This window comes from Homalodisca vitripennis, chromosome 5 (assembly GCF_021130785.1).
Source record: "Homalodisca vitripennis isolate AUS2020 chromosome 5, UT_GWSS_2.1, whole genome shotgun sequence".
NCBI classification, from domain to species: Eukaryota; Metazoa; Arthropoda; class Insecta; order Hemiptera; family Cicadellidae; genus Homalodisca; species Homalodisca vitripennis.
The window spans coordinates 5,409,232-5,432,863 of NC_060211.1; the positions used below are offsets into that span (position 1 = coordinate 5,409,232).

The window sequence follows — 23,632 nt, forward strand, 5'->3', positions numbered from 1 at the left end:
AGGAGTAGGCATCTCAGAGGTGGACTGTGATACAGAGGTTGGATGGTGTTACAGGAGTAGGTTGTGTCATAGTATTAAGCCGAGTCTCAGGAGTAGGCATCTCAGAGGTGGACTGTGATACAGAGGTTGGATGGTGTTACAGGAGTAGGTTGTGTCATAGTATTAAGCCGAGTCTCAGGAGTAGGCATCTCAGAGGTGGACAGTGTTACAGAGGTTGGATGGTGTTACAGGAGTAGGTTGTGTCATAGTATTAAGCCGAGTCTCAGGAGTAGGCATCTCAGAGGTGGACTGTGATACAGAGGTTGGATGGTGTTACAGGAGTAGGTTGTGTCATAGTATTAAGCCGAGTCTCAGGAGTAGGCATCTCAGAGGTGGACTGTGATACAGAGGTTGGATGGTGTTACAGGAGTAGGTTGTGTCATAGTATTAAGCCGAGTCTCAGGAGTAGGCATCTCAGAGGTGGACTGTGATACAGAGGTTGGATGGTGTTACAGGAGTAGGTTGTGTCATAGTATTAAGCCGAGTCTCAGGAGTAGGCATCTCAGAGGTGGACTGTGATACAGAGGTTGGATGGTGTTACAGGAGTAGGTTGTGTCATAGTATTAAGCCGAGTCTCAGGAGTAGGCATCTCAGAGGTGGACTGTGATACAGAGGTTGGATGGTGTTACAGGAGTAGGTTGTGTCATAGTATTAAGCCGAGTCTCAGGAGTAGGCATCTCAGAGGTGGACAGTGTTACAGAGGTTGGATGGTGTTACAGGAGTAGGTTGTGTCATAGTATTAAGCCGAGTCTCAGGAGTAGGCATCTCAGAGGTGGACTGTGATACAGAGGTTGGATGGTGTTACAGGAGTAGGTTGTGTCATAGTATTAAGCCGAGTCTCAGGAGTAGGCATCTCAGAGGTGGACTGTGATACAGAGGTTGGATGGTGTTACAGGAGTAGGTTGTGTCATAGTATTAAGCCGAGTCTCAGGAGTAGGCATCTCAGAGGTGGACTGTGATACAGAGGTTGGATGGTGTTACAGGAGTAGGTTGTGTCATAGTGTTAAGCCGAGTCTCAGGAGTAGGCATCGCAGAGGTGGACAGTGTTACAGAGGTTGGATGGTGTTACAGGAGTAGGTTGTGTCATAGTATTAAGCCGAGTCTCAGGAGTAGGCATCTCAGAGGTGGACAGTGTTACAGAGGTTGGATGGTGTTACATGAGTAGGTTGTGTCATAGTGTTAAGCCGAGTCTCAGGAGTAGGCATCTCAGAGGTGGACTGTGATACAGAGGTTGGATGGTGTTACAGGAGTAGGATGTGTCATAGTGTTAAGCCGAGTCTCAGGAGTAGGCATCTCAGAGGTGGACAGTGTTACAGAGGTTGGATGGTGTTACAGGAGTAGGTTGTGTCATAGTGTTAAGCCGAGTCTCAGGAGTAGGCATCTCAGAGGTGGACTGTGATACAGAGGTTGGATGGTGTTACAGGAGTAGGATGTGTCATAGTATTAAGCCGAGTCTCAGGATTAGGCATCTCAGAGGTGGACTGTGATACAGAGGTTGGATGGTGTTACAGGAGTAGGTTGTGTCATAGTGTTAAGCCGAGTCTCAGGAGTAGGCATCTCAGAGGTGGACAGTGTTACAGAGATTGGATGGTGTTACAGGAGTAGGATGTGTCATAGTATTAAGCCGAGTCTCAGGAGTAGGCATCTCAGAGGTGGTCAGTGTTACAGACGTTGGATGGTGTTACAGGAGTAGGATGTGTCATGGTATTAAGCCGAGTCTCAGGTGTAGGCATCTGAGAGGTGGACTGTGATACAGAGGTTGGATGGTGTTACAGGAGTAGGTTGTGTCATAGTATTAAGCCGAGTCTCAGGAGTAGGCATCTCAGAGGTGGACAGTGTTACAGAGGTTGGATGGTGTTACAGGAGTAGGATGTGTCATAGTATTAAGCCGAGTCTCAGGAGTAGGCATCTCAGAGGTGGACTGTGATACAGAGGTTGGATGGTGTTACAGGAGTAGGTTGTGTCATAGTATTAAGCCGAGTCTCAGGAGTAGGCATCTCAGAGGTGGACTGTGATACAGAGGTTGGATGGTGTTACAGGAGTAGGTTGTGTCATAGTATTAAGCCGAGTCTCAGGAGTAGGCATCTCAGAGGTGGACAGTGTTACATAGATTGGATGGTGTTACAGGAGTAGGATGTGTCATAGTATTAAGCCGAGTCTCAGGAGTAGGCATCTCAGAGGTGGACAGTGTTACAGAGGTTGGATGGTGTTACAGGAGTAGGTTGTGTCATAGTATTAAGCCGAGTCTCAGGAGTAGGCATCTCAGAGGTGGACTGTGATACAGAGGTTGGATGGTGTTACAGGAGTAGGTTGTGTCATAGTATTAAGCCGAGTCTCAGGAGTAGGCATCTCAGAGGTGGACAGTGTTACAGAGGTTGGATGGTGTTACAGGAGTAGGTTGTGTCATAGTGTTAAGCCGAGTCTCATGAGTAGGCATCTCAGAGGTGGACTGTGATACTGGGGTTGGATGGTGTTACAGGAGTAGGTTGTCATAGTATTAAGACGAGTCTCAGGAGTAGGCACCTCAGAGGTGGACTGTGATACAGGGGTAGGCTGTATTAAAAGAGTAGGTTTTATCATAGGATAGGATTAAGTGGGAGTAAACGGAATAAATTATGACACAGAATTAGGCTGTATCACAGGAGTTGCTGTCTTACAATAAAATTGTAACTTTATAAGCATTGGTTAGTGTCAGAGTACGTGAAATTACTCAACAAAAGTAGGTTGTGTCACAGGAGTTGCTGTCTTACAATAAAATTGTAACTTTATAAGCATTGGTTAGTGTCAGAGTACGTGAAATTACTCAACAAAAAGTAGGTTGTGTCACAGGAGTGGGTGTCTTACATTGAAATTGTAACTTTATAAGCATTGGTTAGTGTCAGAGTACGTGAAATTACTCAACAAAAGTAGGCTGTATCACAGGAGTGGGTGTCTTACATTGAAATTGTAACTTTATAAGCATTGGTTAGTGTCAGAGTACGTGAAATTACTCAACAAAAGTAGGCTGTGTCACAGGAGTGGGTGTCTTACATTGAAATTGTAACTTTATAAGCATTGGTTAGTGTCAGAGTACGTGAAATTACTCAACAAAAGTAGGCTGTGTCACAGGAGTGGGTGTCTTACATTGAAATTGTAACTTTATAAGCATTGGTTAGTGTCAGAGTACGTGAAATTACTCAACAAAAGTAGGCTGTATCACAGGAGTGGGTGTCTTACATTGAAATTGTAACTTTATAAGCATTGGTTAGTGTCAGAGTACGTGAAATTACTCAACAAAAGTAGGCTGTGTCACAGGAGTGGGTGTCTTACATTGAAATTGTAACTTTATAAGCATTGGTTAGTGTCAGAGTACGTGAAATTACTCAACAAAAGTAGGCTGTGTCACAGGAGTGGGTGTCTTACATTGAAATTGTAACTTTATAAGCATTGGTTAGTGTCAGAGTACGTGAAATTACTCAACAAAAGTAGGCTGTGTCACAGGAGTGGGTGTCTTACATTGAAATTGTAACTTTATAAGCATTGGTTAGTGCCAGAGTATGTGAAATTACTCAACAAAAGTAGGTTGTGTCACAGGTGTGGCTGTCTAATATTGAAATTGTAACTTTATAAGCATTGGTTAGTGCCAGAGTATGTGAAATTACTCAACAAAAGTAGGTTGTGTCACAGGTGTGGCTGTCTAATATTGAAATTGTAACTTTATAAGCATTGGTTAGTGCCAGAGTATGTGAAATTACTCAACAAAAGTAGGTTGTGTCACAGGTGTGGCTGTCTAATATTGAAATTGTAACTTTATAAGCATTGGTTAGTGTCAGAGTACGTGCAATTACTCAACAAAAGTAGGCTGTATCACAGAAGTGGGCTGTTACTTTGAAATTGCAACTGAGTATTTATGTGAAATGTAATATGAAGTTAATTTGTCGCTATATCATTAGTTAATAAAATTAAATTTATGTTATATTAATAAAATTATCTTTATACATAAGTGGACCACAAGTAAATAACAAATAATGGCAATAAATAATAATGCCAATATAAAGTCATATACAATTGAAAATCAATTAAAACAAACACGTTTTAGATATAAAGTTTTGAGTTTTACTTCTATCCCCAGTAAAGACGTATAGGCTACTGTGAGTGAATGTAAGGTTCTGATGCATCACCACTCTTTTTCTTCTAACACCTATAAAGAAATGAGTCAAAAGCTTAAAAAAACTGTATTTAGTATTGCCATATTTTTAACGGTAACGATTCTTCTCGGAGTTTTACGTTTATTTTATACCCAACACTTTGTTTATGTCACCGTTGCCAGTAAAGTAAAAACCTCTAAAGTAAAGTAAGTTCCGGAGTAGATGGGCCCCAAGAACTTTATCTACCTAATCTTTCAGTTCGCCCTTGTGTAGATGACTTGTCATTAAATAAAGTCTTCCTTAGTAATAGCATATAAACAGAAAACATAAGTCCATCAGATCCATGTAAATTTCCTGTTGATTTTTTTCGTGTATATATCTACTAACCGATATGTATATAGTATATATAGTGTTATGTGTGACTGCCGAAAATAGAGAACCTGGATATTTTATTTACGTTAGCAAGTGTATGAGGATCGAGACAATATCTTATAAGTTATGACAGTGTTACGCTCACGCAAGCCGTACTATGATCCCCCCTCCCCCCTTACAACAAGTGTTGCATGTTTAAAGACTGCTGTGGTGACAATACTATGGTTTTTGTTTGTTGGTTTTTGGATATTGGAAGAATCAATACAATGTATTGTATGTAACATGTATTAGTGCATCTAAACACAGGATAAACAGATACTATTATAATATTACAAATTTAAAACATTCATCTAATAAAGGTGTTCACTAAGTACTTAGCCATAAAACATAAAAGGTACATCAAACCAAAGTGGAATGAAAATAATATGACCAATCCCTGTAATTACTTCTACAGGATGTTGTCAAAAGAATACGCTGTGTAACATGAGTAGACTGTGACATAGAAGTAGATTGTGTTACAGGAGTAGGCTGATCAACGGGAATGAGCTTTGTAACAGAATTAAGCTGTGTCGCAGGAGTAGATTATGTCACATGAGTAAACTGTGTTATAGGAGTAGGCTGCGTGACAGGAGCAGGCTGTGTCATAGAAGTGGATTGTGTAGATTGTGTTACAGAAGAAGGCTATGTCACATGAGTAGATTGTGTCATATGACTAGACTGTATCGCAGGAGTAGACTGTGTAACACGGGTAGACGACGGTAACATGAGTAGACTATGTTACAGAAGAAGGCTGTGTCACATGAGTAGATTGTGTCACATGAGTAGACTGTATCGTAGGAGTAGACTGTGTGTTGCAGGAGAAGGCTATGTCACATGAGTAGGTTGTGTCACATGTGTAGACTAAGTCGCAGGAGTAGACTGTGTCACACGGGTAGACTGAGTGCCATGAGTAGACTGTGTTACAGGAGAAGGCTATGTCACATGAGTAGTTTGTGTCACATGAGTAGATTGTGTCATATGACTAGACTGTATCTCAGGAGTAGACTGTGTAACACGGGTAGACTGAGTAACATGAGTAAACTGTGTTACAGGAAGAAGGCTATGTCACATGAGTGTTAGATGTGTGTAGAAGATAGAGAAATAGTAGATTGTGTTACAGGAGTAGGCTGATCAACGGGAATGAGCTTTGTAACAGGATTAAGCTGTGTCACAGGAGTAGATTATGTCACATGAGTAAACTGTGTTATAGGAGTAGACTGCGTGACAGGAGCAGGCTGTGTCATAGAAGTGGATTGTGTAGATTGTGTTACAGGAGTAGGCTTATCAACGGGAGTGGGCTTTGTAACAGAGTTAAGTTATGTCGCTGGAATAGGCTGTGTCATAGGAGTAGATCGTGTAACACGGGTAGACTGAGTAACATGAGTAAACTGTGTTACAGAAGAAGGCTATGTCACATGAGTAGGTTGTGTCACATGAGTAGACTGCGTTGCAGGAGTAGACTGTGTCACACAGGTAGACAGTAACATGAGTACACTGTGTTACAGAAGAAGGCTGTGTCACATGAGTAGACTGTATCGTAGGAGTAAACTGTGTTACAGGAGAAGGCTATGTCACATGAGTAGGTTGTGTCACATGAGTAGATTGTGTCATATGACTAGACTGTGTCACACAGGTAGACAGTAACATGAGTACACTGTGTTACAGAAGAAGGCTGTGTCACATGAGTAGACTGTATCGTAGGAGTAGACTGTGTTACAGGAGAAGGCTATGTCACATGAGTAGGTTGTGTCACATGAGTAGACTGTGTCGCAGGAGTAGACTGTGTCACACGGGTAGACTGAGTGCCATGAGTAGACTGTGTTACAGGAGAAGGCTGTGTCACATGAGTAGATTGTGGTACATGAGTAGACTGTATCGCAGGAGTAGACTGTGTCACACGGGTAGACTGAGTAACATGAATAGACTATGTTACAGAAGAAGGCTATGTCACATGAGTAGATTGTGTCATATGACTAGACTGTATCGCAGGAGTAGACTGTGTAACACGGGTAGACTGAGTAACATGAGTAAACTGTGTTACAGAAGAAGGCTATGTCACATGAGTAGATTGTGACATAGAAGTAGATTGTGTTACAGGAGTAGGCTGATCAACGGGAATGAGCTTTGTAACAGGATTAAGCTGTGTCACAGGAGTAGATTATGTCACATGAGTAAACTGTGTTATAGGAGTAGGCTGCGTGACAGGAGCAGGCTGTGTCATAGAAGTTGATTGTGTAGATTGTGTTACAGAAGTAGGCTTATCAACGGGAGTGGGCTTTGTAACAGAGTTAAGTTATGTCGCTGGAATAGGCTGTGTCATAGGAGTAGATCGTGTCACACGGGTAGACTGAGTAACATGAGTAAACTGTGTTACAGAAGAAGGCTATGTCACATGAGTAGGTTGTGTCACATGAGTAGACTGTGTAGAAGGAGTAGACTTGTGTCACACGGGTAGACTGAGTGACATGAGTAGACTGTGTTACAGGAGAAGGCTATGTCACATGAGTAGGTTGTGTCACATGAGTAGATTGTGTCATATTACTAGACTGTGTCGCAGGAGTAGACTGTGTCACACGGGTAGACAGTAACATGAGTAGACTGTGTTACAGGTGAAGGCTATGTCACATGAGTAGATTGTGTCACATGAGTAAACTGTATCGTAGGAGTAGACTGCGTCACACGGGTAGACGGTAACATGAGTAGACTGTATTACAGGAGAAGGCTGTGTGACATGAGTAGATTGTGTCACATGAGTAGACTGTGTTGCTGGAGTGGACTGCGTCACACGGGTAGACAGTAGACAGTAACTTGAGTAGACTGTATTACAGGAGAAGGCTGTGTGACATGAGTAGATTGTGTCACATGAGTAGACTGTGTCGCAGGAGTAGACTGTGTCACACGGGTAGACAGTAACTTGAGTAGACTGTGTTACAGGAGAAGGCTACTGTATGTCACATGAGTAGGTTGTGTCACATGAGTAGACTGTGTTGCAGGAGTAGACTGCGTCACACGGGTAGACTGAGTAACATGAGTAGACTGTATTACAGGAGAAGGCTGTGTGACATGAGTAGATTGTGTCACATGAGTAGATTGTGTCACATGAGTAGACTGTGTTCGCAGGAGTAGACTGCGTCACACGGGTAGACTAAGTGACATGAGTAGACTGTGTTACAGGAGAAGGCTATGTCACATGAGTAGATTGTGTCACATGAGTAGACTGTATTGCAGGAGTAGACTGCGTCACACGGGTAGACAGTAACTTGAGTAGACTGTATTACAGGAGAAGGCTGTGTGACATGAGTAGGTTGTGTCACAAGGGTAGACTGTGTCACACGGGTAGGGAATGTCTAAAAAGTAGGTTGTGTAAAAGGAATAAGTTGTGTCACAGGAGTCAGCTGTTACACAAAAGTAGCCATTTTGAAATGAAATATTAACTTTGTAGGTATTGGTTGATTTCATAATATATGAAATTAATTCTTTCCTGAATTTGTTAGTTAATAAATAACAATATTTATGTTCTACTAATTATTAATTTTTGAAGTGGACTACATAATAAATATGAATATTAAACTCGTTTTTACATATAAATTTATTTTTAATAAATTCTTTTGAAGTATTAATTTTATCTCCAGTATTGTAATTAGTATTTAATATGAGTTAATGCATTTAACTACAGTATAAATGGCTTCTCTGATGCAAAGCAGAAAGCATGATTTAATTAGTAATGTTGTTTAAATGAGTTATTTTATCTGTTATAATGAAACTTCATTAATTCTAGTCAAACTAAATCTGGTTCGCAATTTATTTCTATTTTTACAATAATTAAAGTTAAATCGATTATGATGTTTTATTATTTGATAAAAACGGAAAGTTTCTGATAAATTATGAACATTTCAATGAAATATCTGTTAAAAATAAAGTTGTCTTGCATATATTTTGCTTCTAAGAAAAGGTTTAAAAGTTTACACAACTCGTAAATAATATTCAATAATGGGTTGGAGGGTCTATTAATGATTAAAATCATTCTTTTTATGTGCCTTAATATTATTATTAAATAACTAAAATTTATTAAAACTAATTCTATGTAGTGGATGTACATTTTTAATCGAAACTTTAAGTTATTTCGTTCGGCTGCAAAGAAATTACCGTATAGTCTGGTAAACCAACTGTAATTTATTGTAACTTATAATTATAATGTTTTTGTATTGTGTAGTAAAAGATTTAATAAAACTATTAATTTTTAAATATGAATTCTGGTGATCGATAATGCCGATATATGGAAAGACACAGACAACAACTGAACATCGATATCTGAAAATATATTAATATGCAATATAAAAGTCTTTGCTAATATATAAACCTCTCAAATCGACAATATACACTATTATACCGTATCGTGTTGGCATTTAACGTATAATCAATCGCCATTATGTGACGAAAGTTTAATTTTAGATCCTCACACGTTGTATTGCGAAAATTAAATGGCGATAAAACTAATTAGGGCCAAGTTTCAGCCTATCCATAACGATGATTGGTGTGATGGACGGTATCGCAGGTAATACATAACGGCTATCTCCGAGTGTTGGCGTAGCATATCACCTGGCCAGTGTCAAGTACGGTACTCGGTACTCTACACTTCCCACTCACGCAATCAATATGTTCAAGGGCGCCCCGTAATCTGCTAATTGCATCACTGCTGGTTCCGCACACTATCGACACACACTATCCGTACATTAATTATGGCAAGTAATGAAACGTGCTTTACTTCATCACCGATCGGATTAATGTCCACTTAAGTTTATAATCATTATGACTTGCTGTTTCTCGTCTTATTCTGGGTTGCAAGGAATACACATGTTGACCAGGTCTGATGGTCAAAGTTGTACAGGAAAATCCTATTTTATCCTAGTTTAATATGACCATATGCTATTTAACTATGTAAATCCTAGATCTAACCCTCCGTAGTACGTTGCCACTGACTTTAATGAAAACAAAACCCTGCTGTGTATGGTAAATGTTAAACTTCAACCTAGAACATATTAATAGAATAATTGGAGCATCTCCGATCATTCAATTACCAGAAGCATATTTCGTGAAGGTTTAAAGTCATCGTTATTCCGACAGGTCATGTTAAGGACATTTCCAACAACTCAGGTGCTCTCACCTTTCTTCGTCCTTGAAAGAACAAATTGTAGCACCATTGAAACCAACATGGCGGAGTTCTGGCCAAATTAATTTTCCACACGTATACCTTATATTTTATTGGAACGTCGCCAAGAGTGGCAAGTACATCCCATTTAAAATATCTCTTCCACTTTGGACAAAAGCAGGATGTATTTTCCGTGTGGCTGTAACATCGAAATACAAACAGAAGATGCATTATTATTTTAAAAGGTTACAGCCATTTGTCTTATACAAATGGCATGATAAATTTAATGGTAGGTAAGATAACACTTTCAAAAATTTAGAAATTCCTTCTCATTAAAGCATACAAACATAAATCTTTGTGAGAATATGAAGTAGTTTATAAAAACGAGTATATAAAAATTTAGAACTAGAGGATGGTTTTGGGCTTTTGGAATCTGTTCAGTGAAGTTATGAATTTTACGCGAGTGCCTATGTGTGACCAATTGCAATAGGCCGATTTTTAGAACAGGATCTACATAAAATACTTCTTTATAACTTTACACCTGCAATCGCAAGTGAATAGAATACAAGTTCGTAAAAATAAAACATAATTTGTAAATTAGGGTTCAAACCTGGTAATTCTTTCTTGGATTTAAAACACCAAAACCAATTAGAATGAAAACTTATGTAACGGTTTAGGTATTCTAAAAGAAAATTTAAATGAGAGTATCAAGGTAAGTACTTGATATTAGATAAAGTTTGACGTGGAATACACTCATAACTTATGTATACAATACACTGCTCATGCTCTCGTCTAGTTACTGAGGTGACTCTCCCTTCTCCTTCTTCGATCAAGCAGCTGGGATTTTGAGTTGAACGATTATTACATAAATTTGCGAAACCTTCTGTTCATGGACGTTTTAACTGGCTTGGCGTTATATATAACTATGCCGGTATTCTGGCCTGTTGAGACAGATTAAATTATACCGATCGATATAATAGTAGTCTAGGAAAGCTGAAAACGACTCGATCTAAACAATCCGTGTTCTTCAAATGTGTTATTACATTCGGGAGGATTCTCTCTCAATTCAAGTCGTTGATAAGAATTTTTATAACTTAATCTACTGCGCTGTGTTCAAAGTTTGAAAAGCTTTCATATATCTTTTTTTTTATGAAAAGCAATTGATCCTGAGAAATCTGAATCGAGCGCTGATATTTTTCGCTTCACCGCTGTCCAAGCCTTTCATCAAGAACTTTAAATTCACTCACTCGGTAATACTGGGATCATTTAAAAGCACTTCCATCGATATCTGCTTCTTTCATATTCCGGTTGAGTTGTCAATAGGATTGATTTTCATATTATCTGGAAGACTGTGATAATAAGGCCGATTGCCAAACTGTCTTCCGACTTTTTGTGCCGATGTTTGTGCAAAGATTGTTGAAACAATTTGTACTAACAGTTTTTTACATCACGGCTTCATGAAAGATGGAATAAAATTTAGTGGAACCTTGAAAGAGTACTAAAATAATACTGATTTTTATTTTCCTAAAAAAACTTATTTATTGGAAAAGATTTTGTAATTTGATGAAGGAACGTTTTAAATTTTATTTTTATGCTGCCATTTTCTTATAGTTTAACGATAGAAAAAATGTAAACATAACATTTTTATTTTAAGGATGTACCCTTGTGTACATTGCCATACAAGGTTTCAAGATAATGGCGTTCACATTTGCACACTTGTTATCTACTCTCTTTCCTAACATAGTGGACTGTTAAACATATTAAGCAACGGTAAATACTTTTTGTTTTTTCATAATTATTTATATCTCTTAATGTTTCTATATATAGGCCGTTCAAAATCTCTAACAGAAATCGCTTTTTCTCAGATATTAAACATTGTAGATCAAAAAAGAAATGTTTTATAATATAAAAGTTATTTACAACAATGTTGGTTGCAACTTTGCCGCCTGTTTCTAATTAACGATCTGATTAATCTAATTAGTTATCTGATTTCCGTCTGTCTGTACGCACGGTAAGTGTCTAACAAGTTGATCTAGAATATTTGAAATTTAGTATAAAACTATGCCTCTAATGCCAACTGTACTTTGTTATTGAAAATTGTAAACATCGGTTCGTTGGGACTCTTGATTTTTGTTTGTGACTCTGATTTAATGACTTTTTATGGATTACCATGTCGGCAAAGAGAAAACACAGAATAAACAAATTGGTAAATATCGGTTCATTGGGACTCTTGATTTGTCTTTGTCATTGAGTGACTCTCATTTAATGGCTTTTGTGGATAAACATGTCGGCAAAGAGAATAACAGAATAAACAACAAAGTTTATTGTAATGGTCAATCACGTGAGATTTTCAGTCATTAATCAACACATGTGATAAATGACATCGTTGGATTTGTTACCTTTCACAAAACAATTTAGATTAACCTGCAGTGTCATTCTCATAACAGGCGAAACTGTACATTGTTTGTTTTTTTACCGTTTTTATGTTGGCTGATGTGGGGAAATGGGCGGAGTATGGATCTCTTTGGATTCCGAAGTGGAAAGTCGACAATGTATGCAGTTGTGCATCTAGTTGACATGATAGTGGAAGGGATTGAAAGTCAAAAAGATAACTTACGCTTAGTGTTTTTCTTGACTTGTCAAAAGTATTCGACTGTGTTGACAATGCTGCATAGCACCTTAACTCACATACTGGAATATCACGATACGAGGAGTGCCACTTGAGTGGCTCAAGTCATATTTTAGTAATCAAAAATATATGTCCAAATTCAGACGTGCAGTCGAGGAAGAGGGGGTTGGGACTTGGAGTTCCTCAGGGATCCATCCTCAGCCCAGTACTCTTTCTATTGTACGTCAACAACACTGGCTCATCCTTGAATAACGTGTAAATCGTCCAGTATGCAGATGATACGACTCTCTATTACAGCGCAAAATTAAATACAAAAATTTAAATGGAGACATTTACTGAGCTCAACAATACAATTGCCACGTATGCAGCGTTTGTGCAAAACTGACGTCAGGCATTTATATAGTGAGAAAATTATCAAAATGCTGCCCAAGTCGGGTGCTGATAACGTATTATGGACTAATCTATTCACATATATCTAACTGTGTGGGGAGGTTGTGCAAGCATACATTTTTCTAGAATATTCCTTCTTCAAAAAAGCCATAAGAATAATTTCAAAACTGCAACTTAGAGAGTTGTTCAGACCAGAATTCCAAAATCTGGAACTGTTGACAGTCTTGCCTCTATATTTTAGAGACGTCTCTTTGTTTCAAAACAAAATGCAATCCTATAACAGATAGCGACATACACTCTTATTAAACTAGGTTGCAGGAATAGCTACCGAACTGGGAAACACAGAACGGTAGCTTATGAACGTTTGCCTTCTCAAGCAGGAGTTCAATTTGTCAACCAATTGTCTAATCCAATCAAAAATGCTGCCATTCGCATGGCATTTAAAACTCATCTAAAAACCCCGTTCATTTCAAAAGCATTCTACAGTATAGACAGGTTTATGACTCACGTTTGGGAGATCACATGATTGGCTGACTGACATTGGGAAAGTGCGAGAAAACTTCTGAATGAATGAGAATTGGTTTAAATGTAAAAACTTTATGTTTGTCTGAGATTTAAATGAAGTGAATGAATGCAAAGTTTTAGTATGCCATTCATTGTGACAGGTGCAATAGCATGTCTGTGTTTATACGCAATAAACAAAATTATTATTATTTTATTTATTGTTTCACCGGTTTCTATTAACTCACTTTCTTGTCTGTTACGTGCAAATATGTTATCTATATATTGTATTATGGCAAAAAATTTACTATCATTGCGCAGGCCCAGAGTAAAATTTGGAATATAGCTTTGATCTGGATAACAGTACAATTAATAATGTGCAATCTCTGATTTATATAGTAAACAATCATTTATACTTATACGGTTTGTGGCTTATTTTTAGGATAGTTAGCTGAAAACGTATGGAATGCCTTCTGCCAGATGATAGTCATCGAATAATGCTGTTTTATTTCTTTGTATGAGTTTTCAGATGCAACTCTACATTTGTGTACAGAAGTTGACACAGAAATGCTGAAATAAATTGATTTATCTTAAAACTGTTGTGCCCTTAAAACGTATTCATAAATATAAAATTTGTAATTACAAAGTTTAATTGGCTGAGTATTTAACTCAGTCTATCCCATCAGTTGATGACGTACGCAGATTTCTGTTGTGTGTTCCGTCTTTATACACAATACCTGTGGAATTAATTTCGAGGGTTGGAATTTGGTTTGAAACTCTTCCTTTATTACCTCAATATCAAAATATATAATCGTGAATATTGATCCATAGAGAGTCACTCTCCGGGATAGGATTTGACCGTTGTCGGGCGAGAGCGAGGCCTCCGATCTCATGTAAAGCCTCAAGGTAGAAGCTGCACCAAGCTTTGAGAAGCTTTCGATAATATCGAATGTTTGTCAACACTATCACACTGTAAGTGAGTTTATTGATGACCATAATGTTTAATTGATTACAACTAAATACAGTCCACGTTTGTAGGAACATCTGCTCATAACACTCATCTCATAAGATTTCAAGATGATAAAGAGTTAAGAGTTATTCACATGCCAACCATTAAAGGCTTATATTTCCATCATACCCTTTCATATATAGGTAAAATAATCGTTCACTTTTTCAGTGACCAATCATATTGCGTGACTTACAAGAAAACTGACCCAGCATTTTCTAAGTCAATGATTTTTTTTAGTGACCATGCCTAATTCGTTCACTAATTTAAAGACCTGTGACATCAACGGATATTTGAGATGAGCTTTAAAATTAATAAGATTAAATTTGCTAATCGTTTAATATCTATTAGCATTTGTTAATCATATATCACCCTAACATCCGATGACAGATTGAAAAAGTTAAAAGTTTTACGTTGTCAAATGCGACTTATTTCTATCCCTCGTTTCATTCAGATGTACGTAATCCTTGAACCAAACTGCTTTGAATTTTACAGTATAAAACTATGCCATAGACTTCGAGGCAGGGTAGAGTAGTGCGGGAATCCCGGGGTGGGAGGCAATTTGCATTCTACTCGTGCCCTAGTTTTTCGTGAAGTCGACAGAGAATTTTCCCAAGAAAGAAATCGAACTTCATTCACATTATTTCCCTCCCTGTTAGATAAAATTGGAAGGCATCGCCAGGATTATAAATACTAAGTGATAAACTTTTCACATGTAAAATTGTTTAGCTTAACACGGCCTTTCATAATGGGTATGTCAGAGCCAGTAAACGAGATAATGAGCTTTGAAGCACTTTTTTAGTAATCTCAACGATTTAATTTTAGATCAGTGGTTTAGTGCTCAGGTCTGATTTTTTTTAGTCTTTTAACATAATTTCAAGAGTAGGACAGTTTTTTTTATTAGGTAAATTAATTAGCTGTCTTCAGGAATCTGCAAAGGCGCATAGGACGACATCTAGACCCCAAATGTGAGGTGAATTTGTATTTATGGATGTATTGTCTTATGGATGTATTGTCTTATGGATTGTATTGTAGATGAAGGGAGACGGGCAGGCGAGAGCAAACAGGAACGACTTTGTGTCCTGTGGATCTAAGAAAATACAGAAATACAAAATCCTGAATTCCTTGCTAGTACGTATAGATGATTATACACTTACATCTTGTATCTTTTAAAGCACGATGTTTCATATAAAGTAGCTGTGGTGGGGAGGGTCGATTCAATGTGAATGTTGAGTTTAGCTACAGTTTACCTTAACAGTAATCAGATAAGACAATGAGAATATCTCATGAACTAGATTACACTATACTTTTTAGTCTATGTGTCTCTGATGTCGAAACTATGGAAAGAGTTCATGTTTAGTTTATTCTTCTCCGACTTTATTTGGAACTCTTCAAACTAACATGACTCCGGATTCCAGGAATCAAGTTTAAGAGGAAGGTGAACTGGAGCTAAACTCAACAGTCATGCGATGTGTTAGATTTAACTCTATTATTACCCAATTATCGTTCCCGTTTAAAGATCGGTGTTCCAAACTCTCGGCACGATATAAACCGTGCTCGGTGGATATTACCCGCTTATCATTCCTTGATAAATGCATCTCATGGTTTTGGAAAAGGATGTTAGACGGCGGGTACAGATCAAACGAGGTAACATTTCTTCGAATCTTATAACGCAACTTGTAAAGGTTCCAGGTATCAGACGCGCTTCGGTTATTTACCACTTATCAATCCAATATCTTGCATCTCGTGTTCTTGGAAATGTTCTGTTCCAATGTTCCAGACCTAAGTCGATGGTAGATATTATCTCCTTATCGTTTCCTCTCAATCCGAGAACTTTCACCCCACCAAAGCTTCGTTTTCCTGGTTACAAGCTCACTGTAAGTGGCACAGTAGGTATTACCGACTTCTCGTGTTCTATTTCCTTGGGTCCTATACCTTTGTGTACTGCTCTAATCTAAATATGATAAAAAGGATAGTATTTATTTATTATTCCTTTGAAATTTTATGTATTAATACTCTCGGTAAGGCATGGTATCAAATATAAGTGGCATAGTGCACATTATTGTTATTAAGGAGGTCTAAAAACTCCCATTTTAATGTTACATTGCCCCTCTTCGTGTGCTACTTACTGTCCTGAGCAAAAGAGTCATATCAAACAAAATAAGAAGCAGAGTCGGTATAGCACATGATCCATGCCTGCCGTGTTGAGTATTGCCCATAATCATTCCCTTGTAACTTTCCATTTTCCCTTTGTTAGAACTCGGTGTTTCAGATATTATAGTAACTGACATCTACTTATACCTATCATCTCGCTTCCTTCAAAATGCAGTGTTGGGGGCGGATATTATTAATTTGTCATTTCTTCGTTCCCCGGTCCCAAAAGTAGTAAAATAATAAACAAAACTAACAACTGGAACGTCTTATAAATATTTTTTCTGTAAAATGGATTCTGACTCTTCCAATAATTCTTTTGACGTAATTATAGCTTGAACCATAACTTGTGCGTTATGTTCATCCTTGTTATTATTAGTATAATAAGAAATAATGTATGTACTTTGTATTTAAGCTCCATACAATACAGAAGACAGCGTAGCTTAACCCACACGTGTACAGCTCTCGAAGAACACTCCAGAATTAACTACATAGTCAAGTGACAAGTGTAAACACAGCGCCCCTGGCTGTGTCAACAGATGCCGGGCATTAACAAGGCGGCCGGCGGCAAGTTCTGCTCTATAACTATTTTAAAACAGCATTTTACGTAAAAGCACTAATCAATGCCTTCTTCTTGGAATCCGCACGTCACGTATAGGTACCAAATCTAAATCTGACAATTTGTTGAAACAATGCTTATCATACAGAATAATTGTGTAAAAAGACTTTAAGGTATAGCTAATGTATTTGAATTTCATTTATTATTTCGCAATAACATATCTATACTGTGGACTAAAGCAAATCAAACACTTAAATTTATTGTTCATCAATAAAGCGAGGAATTCCAATGCAAGTAGATATGCAGTATCCAGCTAACACGCCATTGTTAAACTCATTTGCTTGTTTGCACAACACCGAGTTTTCTGGATGAACTTTTTTTTAATTTTACTTATACCAAATGAAAATTATACGTCTTTTGAACATTCATTTTTACACGGGTATGATTAAGATAAGTTAAAAATACAGATTGGCCTATTTCAATAGGAGCCTTTAATTAACAATACAAACAATCAAACGCCATTGTGAGTACGATTTAGAATTTTTATTTTGATTAAATTGTTTGGCCTGTAGAAAAGTAGAATTTATTTCACTGTGAATAATCTACTCCAGGCAAAAACCGTACACGATATTAGCTTTTAATTTATTATGATTGAAACATAAAGATTAAACGTTTTATAAAGATAAACATATTATAGAGTAAACCACTTGATATCGTATAACACTTGTATAAGAGATCTGAACCGGGATATCCTGGCACGACGGCTTAGTAACAACATGATGTAACTGCATTAATTATAAAATTGTCAGGACAATCGTTCAATTAATGGTGTACACCTCTCTCTTCTCTGAAGCTCTTAGCTGGAATAGATGAATGTAGTACATGAGCAATGAGTTATTCTAAACATAAATACAGATACAATAGAACTGTAGAGAGAGTGGGGTCTTACCTCGGCCGCTGGATCCGGAGGTAGAGTGAGGCTGAGGTCAATATGATGACGGGGGTGGCGCATGCTCGCGGGCCCCCGCCACCACCCCTGCCCCTCGGTGATAATGGATTGATTTTATCACTAGGGTAACTGATGCACTCAGGACACGGGGGACAGGTGTAATTGTTACGGGCGTAGGAACCATCGCCTCTCCTCACGTATCAGACATCAGACATCACAACCTTTACCTGCTGTGTCACTTCCTCAACTTTAATCGTCACAGAACACAAACTATCTTACTACTACTGGTAATAGTACTGGTATGTCTATCAGGAATAATGAATGTAAGGGATTGATGTTATCACTAGGGTAACTGATGCACTCATGGCACGGGGGACAGGTGTAATTGTTACGGGCGTTGGAACCATCGCCTCTCCTCAAGTATCAGACATCACAACCTTTACCTGCTGTGTCACTTCCTCAACTTTAATTTTCACAGAACACAAACTATCTTACTACTACTGGTAATAGTACTGGTATGTCTATCAGGAATAATGAATGTAAGGGATTGATGTTATCACTAGGGTAACTGATGCACTCATGGCACGGGGGACAGGTGTAATTGTTACGGGCGTAGGAACCATCGCCTCTCCTCACGTATCAGACATCAGACATCACAACCTTTACCTGCTGTGTCACTTCCTCAACTTTAATTTTCACAGAACACAAACTATCTTACTACTACTGGTAATAGTACTGGTATGTCTATCAGGAATAATGAATGTAAGGGATTGATGTTATCACTAGGGTAACTGATGCACTCATGGCACGGGGGACAGGTGTAATTGTTACGGGCGTTGGAACCATCGCCTCTCCTCACGTATCAGACATCAGACATCACAACCTTTACCTGCTGTGTCACTTCCTCAACTTTAATTTTCACAGAACACAAACTATCTTACTACTACTGGTAATAGTACTGGTATGTCTATCAGGAATAATGAATATAAGGGATTGATGTTATCACTAGGGTAACTGATGCACTCATGGCACGGGGGACAGGTGTAATTGTTACGGGCGTAGGAACCATCGCCTCTCCTCACGTATCAGACATCAGACTTCACAACCTTTACCTGCTGTGTCACTTCCTCAACTTTAATTTTCACAGAACACAAACTATCTTACTACTACTGGTAATAGTACTGGTATGTCTATCAGGAATAATGAATGTAAGGGATTGATGTTATCACTAGGGTAACTGATGCACTCATGGCACGGGGGACAGGTGTAATTGTTACGGGCGTTGGAACCATCGCCTCTCCTCAAGTATCAGACATCACAACCTTTACCTGCTGTGTCACTTCCTCAACTTTAATTTTCACAGAACACAAACTATCTTACTACTACTGGTAATAGTACTGGTATGTCTATCAGGAATAATGAATGTAAGGGATTGATGTTATCACTAGGGTAACTGATGCACTCATGGCACGGGGGACAGGTGTAATTGTTACGGGCGTAGGAACCATCGCCTCTCCTCACGTATCAGACATCAGACATCACAACCTTTACCTGCTGTGTCACTTCCTCAACTTTAATTTTCACAGAACACAAACTATCCTACTACTACTAGTAATAGTACTGGTATGTCTATCAGGAATAATGAATGTAAGGGATTGATGTTATCACTAGGGTAACTGATGCACTCATGGCACGGGGGACAGGTGTAATTGTTACGGGCGTTGGAACCATCGCCTCTCCTCACGTATCAGACATCAGACATCACAACCTTTACCTGCTGTGTCACTTCCTCAACTTTAATTTTCACAGAACACAAACTATCCTACTATTACTGGTAATATTACTGGTATTTCTATTAGGAATAATTAATGTAAGCGATGGATTTTATGAAATAATTTTCATGAATATACATTATTTTTACTACTTCATACCACCACCATAGGTTTTTAAAACTACTTTTATACATTAAAAAAAACTATCAAATTTGGTAAAGATACCTTTTAACGTGCCACAGATAGTAAAAGCACCTATAATATAAATATTTATGAAATTGAATCGAAAAATAAACAACTAACTTTCAAAATTAAACTTTTCAGAAATGTATTTTAATATACCAGAGAATGTGATGTATAGGGGATACAACATAACTTTGAAATTAGAGAACTATCCAAATCTCCATATAATGTAGAGGTTAGAAAATAAAGCTAGTTGTAGATGGATAAGGCGGGAAGGGCACGTGATTAGATGAGAGAAAGGAAAATAGTAAAGAAAATCTGGAAAGGAAATCCACAGGAGGGTAATATTGTGCAAGACCCAAGGCCCAAGTCCAGAGAGATCTGATAAAACTGGCAGAAGTACAAGAGGATGCTGTAGATTAGTAGTTATGGAGGCGGTATGTTGATGATGTCATATAATACTGTGGGCATCAAAGGCCATGGGAGCAAGTAAGTTAGTAATAGTGGAGAAAAAGGTGAGGAGCGACTTACTAAAAAGGTGTAGACAGGAAACTATAAATAGAATTTGTATTTCTTCGCCACAGATTCTAGACGTATATTCAATTGTACTCTTTGTTTGTTATCCAGTCAATGACTCCTGATTATGCTTATGTAGGGCTACAAGCTTTGTTTTTGCAACAGGATGCTGAGGTATGTCCCAATTGCTTTAATCATCTCAGATACTTTTTATATAGAGTTTGACATTCATATAAAAGTAATTAATGACGTTCCTACACAAGGTCACGTTGTTCTTCTCTAGGTAAATCAAACCATAATGGTGGTCGGGGGACGGGGCGTGTTCTCAATAACTTCAGAACCCTGCAATACTTAGGGACATTCCGGAGTTGATGTGGACTTGCTGTATAACTCAAGTATCTTCTTGGTGGATACTTCGATAATTTTCAACTCTGATACGACGACACGGGATTCGTTTAAAAGTTTGGCACTTATCTTAACAATCATTCGGTATGTCATGTCAGTATTATTTGTCAATGGTACAGTCTACAGCTGTTGACGCAAGATAACCAAGTCAAGCAACGTCGAGCGTGGCTGCTTGAGTGGGTGACTGCTGAGCGATTCCCTTCTTGTAAGCAGCACGCCTGTCCGCTCATTAGATGGTTCGAAAATCACCTTTAAGCCCAGGCTAAGTGTTAGAAAGGGCTACTTAGCCCTAACTTCTCTGGTAAAATAAGACTTTTGACATGTCTGAAACTCTTGCCGTCTCTGGGTATGATAACTTTCCTGGTGACTGTCACGAGGTTTGAGGTACCCACCAAGGGCGTCTACCGAGGTATCTACAATCGTAGTAAAACTGAAGGTATTTTGCCACAATTAATGTATTAGAATATACATGTGGTGATAACCACGTAACCCTGTGTGTCTCGTGTAGCAAGCAAGCATCGTAAGTGGGCCCACATAAGTATATTCTTTTCATATGCTGAACATATCTCCGTTATGTTCATGTTATACAAAAATGATGTTTGATCCCTGTTGACGCAACTCCCTCAGAGCGAGTTTCTTGCCTAACTCTATCAAACTAGACTAACCATATTATTGTTAAATGTATCGGAAAATTTTATTTGTTCCTCAAAAAAGTAAACATGATTTGAAAATAATTTTACCGAACAAATAAAAGTAAAACACACGTGTGATGATTGTAACGAAAATTATATGACCTGACAACTAAGCTATTATGATGTTATAGTGGATTAAATTGAATAATTATTGTATTATCAATCTGGCTGTTTGTACTGGATATGTTTCTACTATGTTATATTGTGTATCAAGCCATTTGTTATAGTCAGGCTGTGCTGGCTAAAGTACTAAAACGTGTACGTTCCATCATTGATGTTATGAAATCAACACTTTCGAGGATTGGAGTATTCCTAAGTAATAAACTTTAAACAAAGATTCAGATGTATTTATATTGTTATAAGCTCGATTAGCATTTCAATAACACTAGAGATCCGGACATACAAGTCAATTATTCTGTTTACATCCTGAAGTAACACAGTACAGTCCGTGGATTCATCTGATTCCTAAATACGCGTATACACGGCCTCTTAGTCAAAGTCATTACGCCTCTTAGAGATTTCAGGATTGTAAGTACTGATTGTGTGAAGTTGGACTTGAGTAAGAGGAGGAGTGATGCTTCAATTTTCGAGACGAGTTCACTGATTTTTGTAAGTCGCGCTCTGATAGTCAATCGACTTTCGAGCTTCAGTTCACGAGGCATACTGAACTATCTTATCAACAACATAATACAACAGAGAAAATAAATCTGAGTAAAACCATATGTACAGTGTGAGACCGGTAGTACGCAATAAACTTGCCTACAAACAATGGATCTAGTTATTTAAAAAGTAATGAAAAGCGAACAATTTCAAGAAGTTTACAAACGAGGAATATGTGCCTAATTAAGTAGGCATAAAAGCAGTAACGTTCAGTTTAGTTAGTTATGCACTAAAACAGCGAGTTTAATTAGCCTCAGTTTTAATAACAATAAGAATACATGTTGTAAACGGAGATGTTAATTAGACTGTAATTAATTATTGACCGATTTATTGTGACCTATTTTTCACAGCACAGATTAAAAATTGTTTTGTATTGAATATTAGGATTTTAAAACAGATGTGCAGTTGAGATATATAATGTTCTACTTGTAATTTGTTTAATTTAAAGATAAACACGTAAAAATTTAATTTACTGCACTTGTGATAAGTACAGAGAAAATGGAATAATCTATTTTACATCTTTTAAAGAATGAAACATATGTTTAAGAGGACAAATATTGCAATCTATTAAAACAAACTATTTTAATTTACCAACAGAGAGTAATTTAAAATTAACTTACGATACGAATTGAAAATTAGCTATAAATTAGCTCATGTCGTTAAACATATCTACTGGGAACAATATAGATAAATAAATATAATCAAACTGAAGCACCAAATAGGAAATAAACTGTTACATTTTACAAACAGTTTTACGAACAATATGTAATGCAATAAATTAACCAAGAGTTATTTCATAACGATTATTCTACAATAAGACACCCAAACTGGATCAAGTGAGCAAATGCGGTGACTCGAAACAAACATAAACAACCGTTCGGGCTTTCAATGGAATATACTGACCGACTCGAATTTGACTCAGAAAGATGACCCTTGAACACCATTTGGCCGCTAAACGGATCGAGTACAGACAGGGAGGCAGCCGAGATTACCAGAGTGAAAATAGTACTGCCAAAACAACACTTTGTTATTTAAACGCTAATCCTTTACGCTAATAACGCACTTTACACAAAATTATAAAGGCAACCTGACAAGAACAGGGAGCAAATTACAAGTTACCGAGTTACAACATACTGCACAGTTACTGAACAATAATAACAAACACATTTAGTAGACTGTATTAATTATTGTACATCAATCGGGATTTACACCAAAATCCGGCTCCGATAGGACCAAATGCTAAGTGTAGAAAGAGAAACAAAGAGAATCCGATTCGGGTGCCAAAATGTGGAGGGAGAGCTACAAATAAAATTAAGATTGGAAACACTAACAATTAAGAGTGCACTTTATAATAGTCCATTTGAGGATAGATACCAACTCACTTATGTTGATCTTGGTTCTTACCGATCGCTTCGTTCGCGGGAAGGACTTCCAGCTCGTCCAGGACTTCCAGGGCTGCCGTGGGATCCACGGAAGAACGTCACAGAGAATTA

General features: G+C 37.8%; 1 protein-coding gene across 1 annotated transcript in view; it reads right to left on the minus strand.

The window, feature by feature from the left end:
- Positions 1 to 23,083, minus strand: part of LOC124363342 (prohormone-2-like) — a 53,838-nt gene extending 30,755 nt beyond the window's left edge. The window contains exons 1-2 of the mRNA XM_046818591.1: positions 23,043 to 23,083; positions 17,912 to 18,100 (exon numbers count right to left, since the gene is read on the minus strand). Of these exons, the coding sequence (XP_046674547.1) occupies positions 17,912 to 18,100; positions 23,043 to 23,083 (230 nt within the window). The remainder of the gene's footprint in view (positions 1 to 17,911; positions 18,101 to 23,042) is intronic.
- Between the last annotated feature and the right edge of the window lie 549 nt (positions 23,084 to 23,632).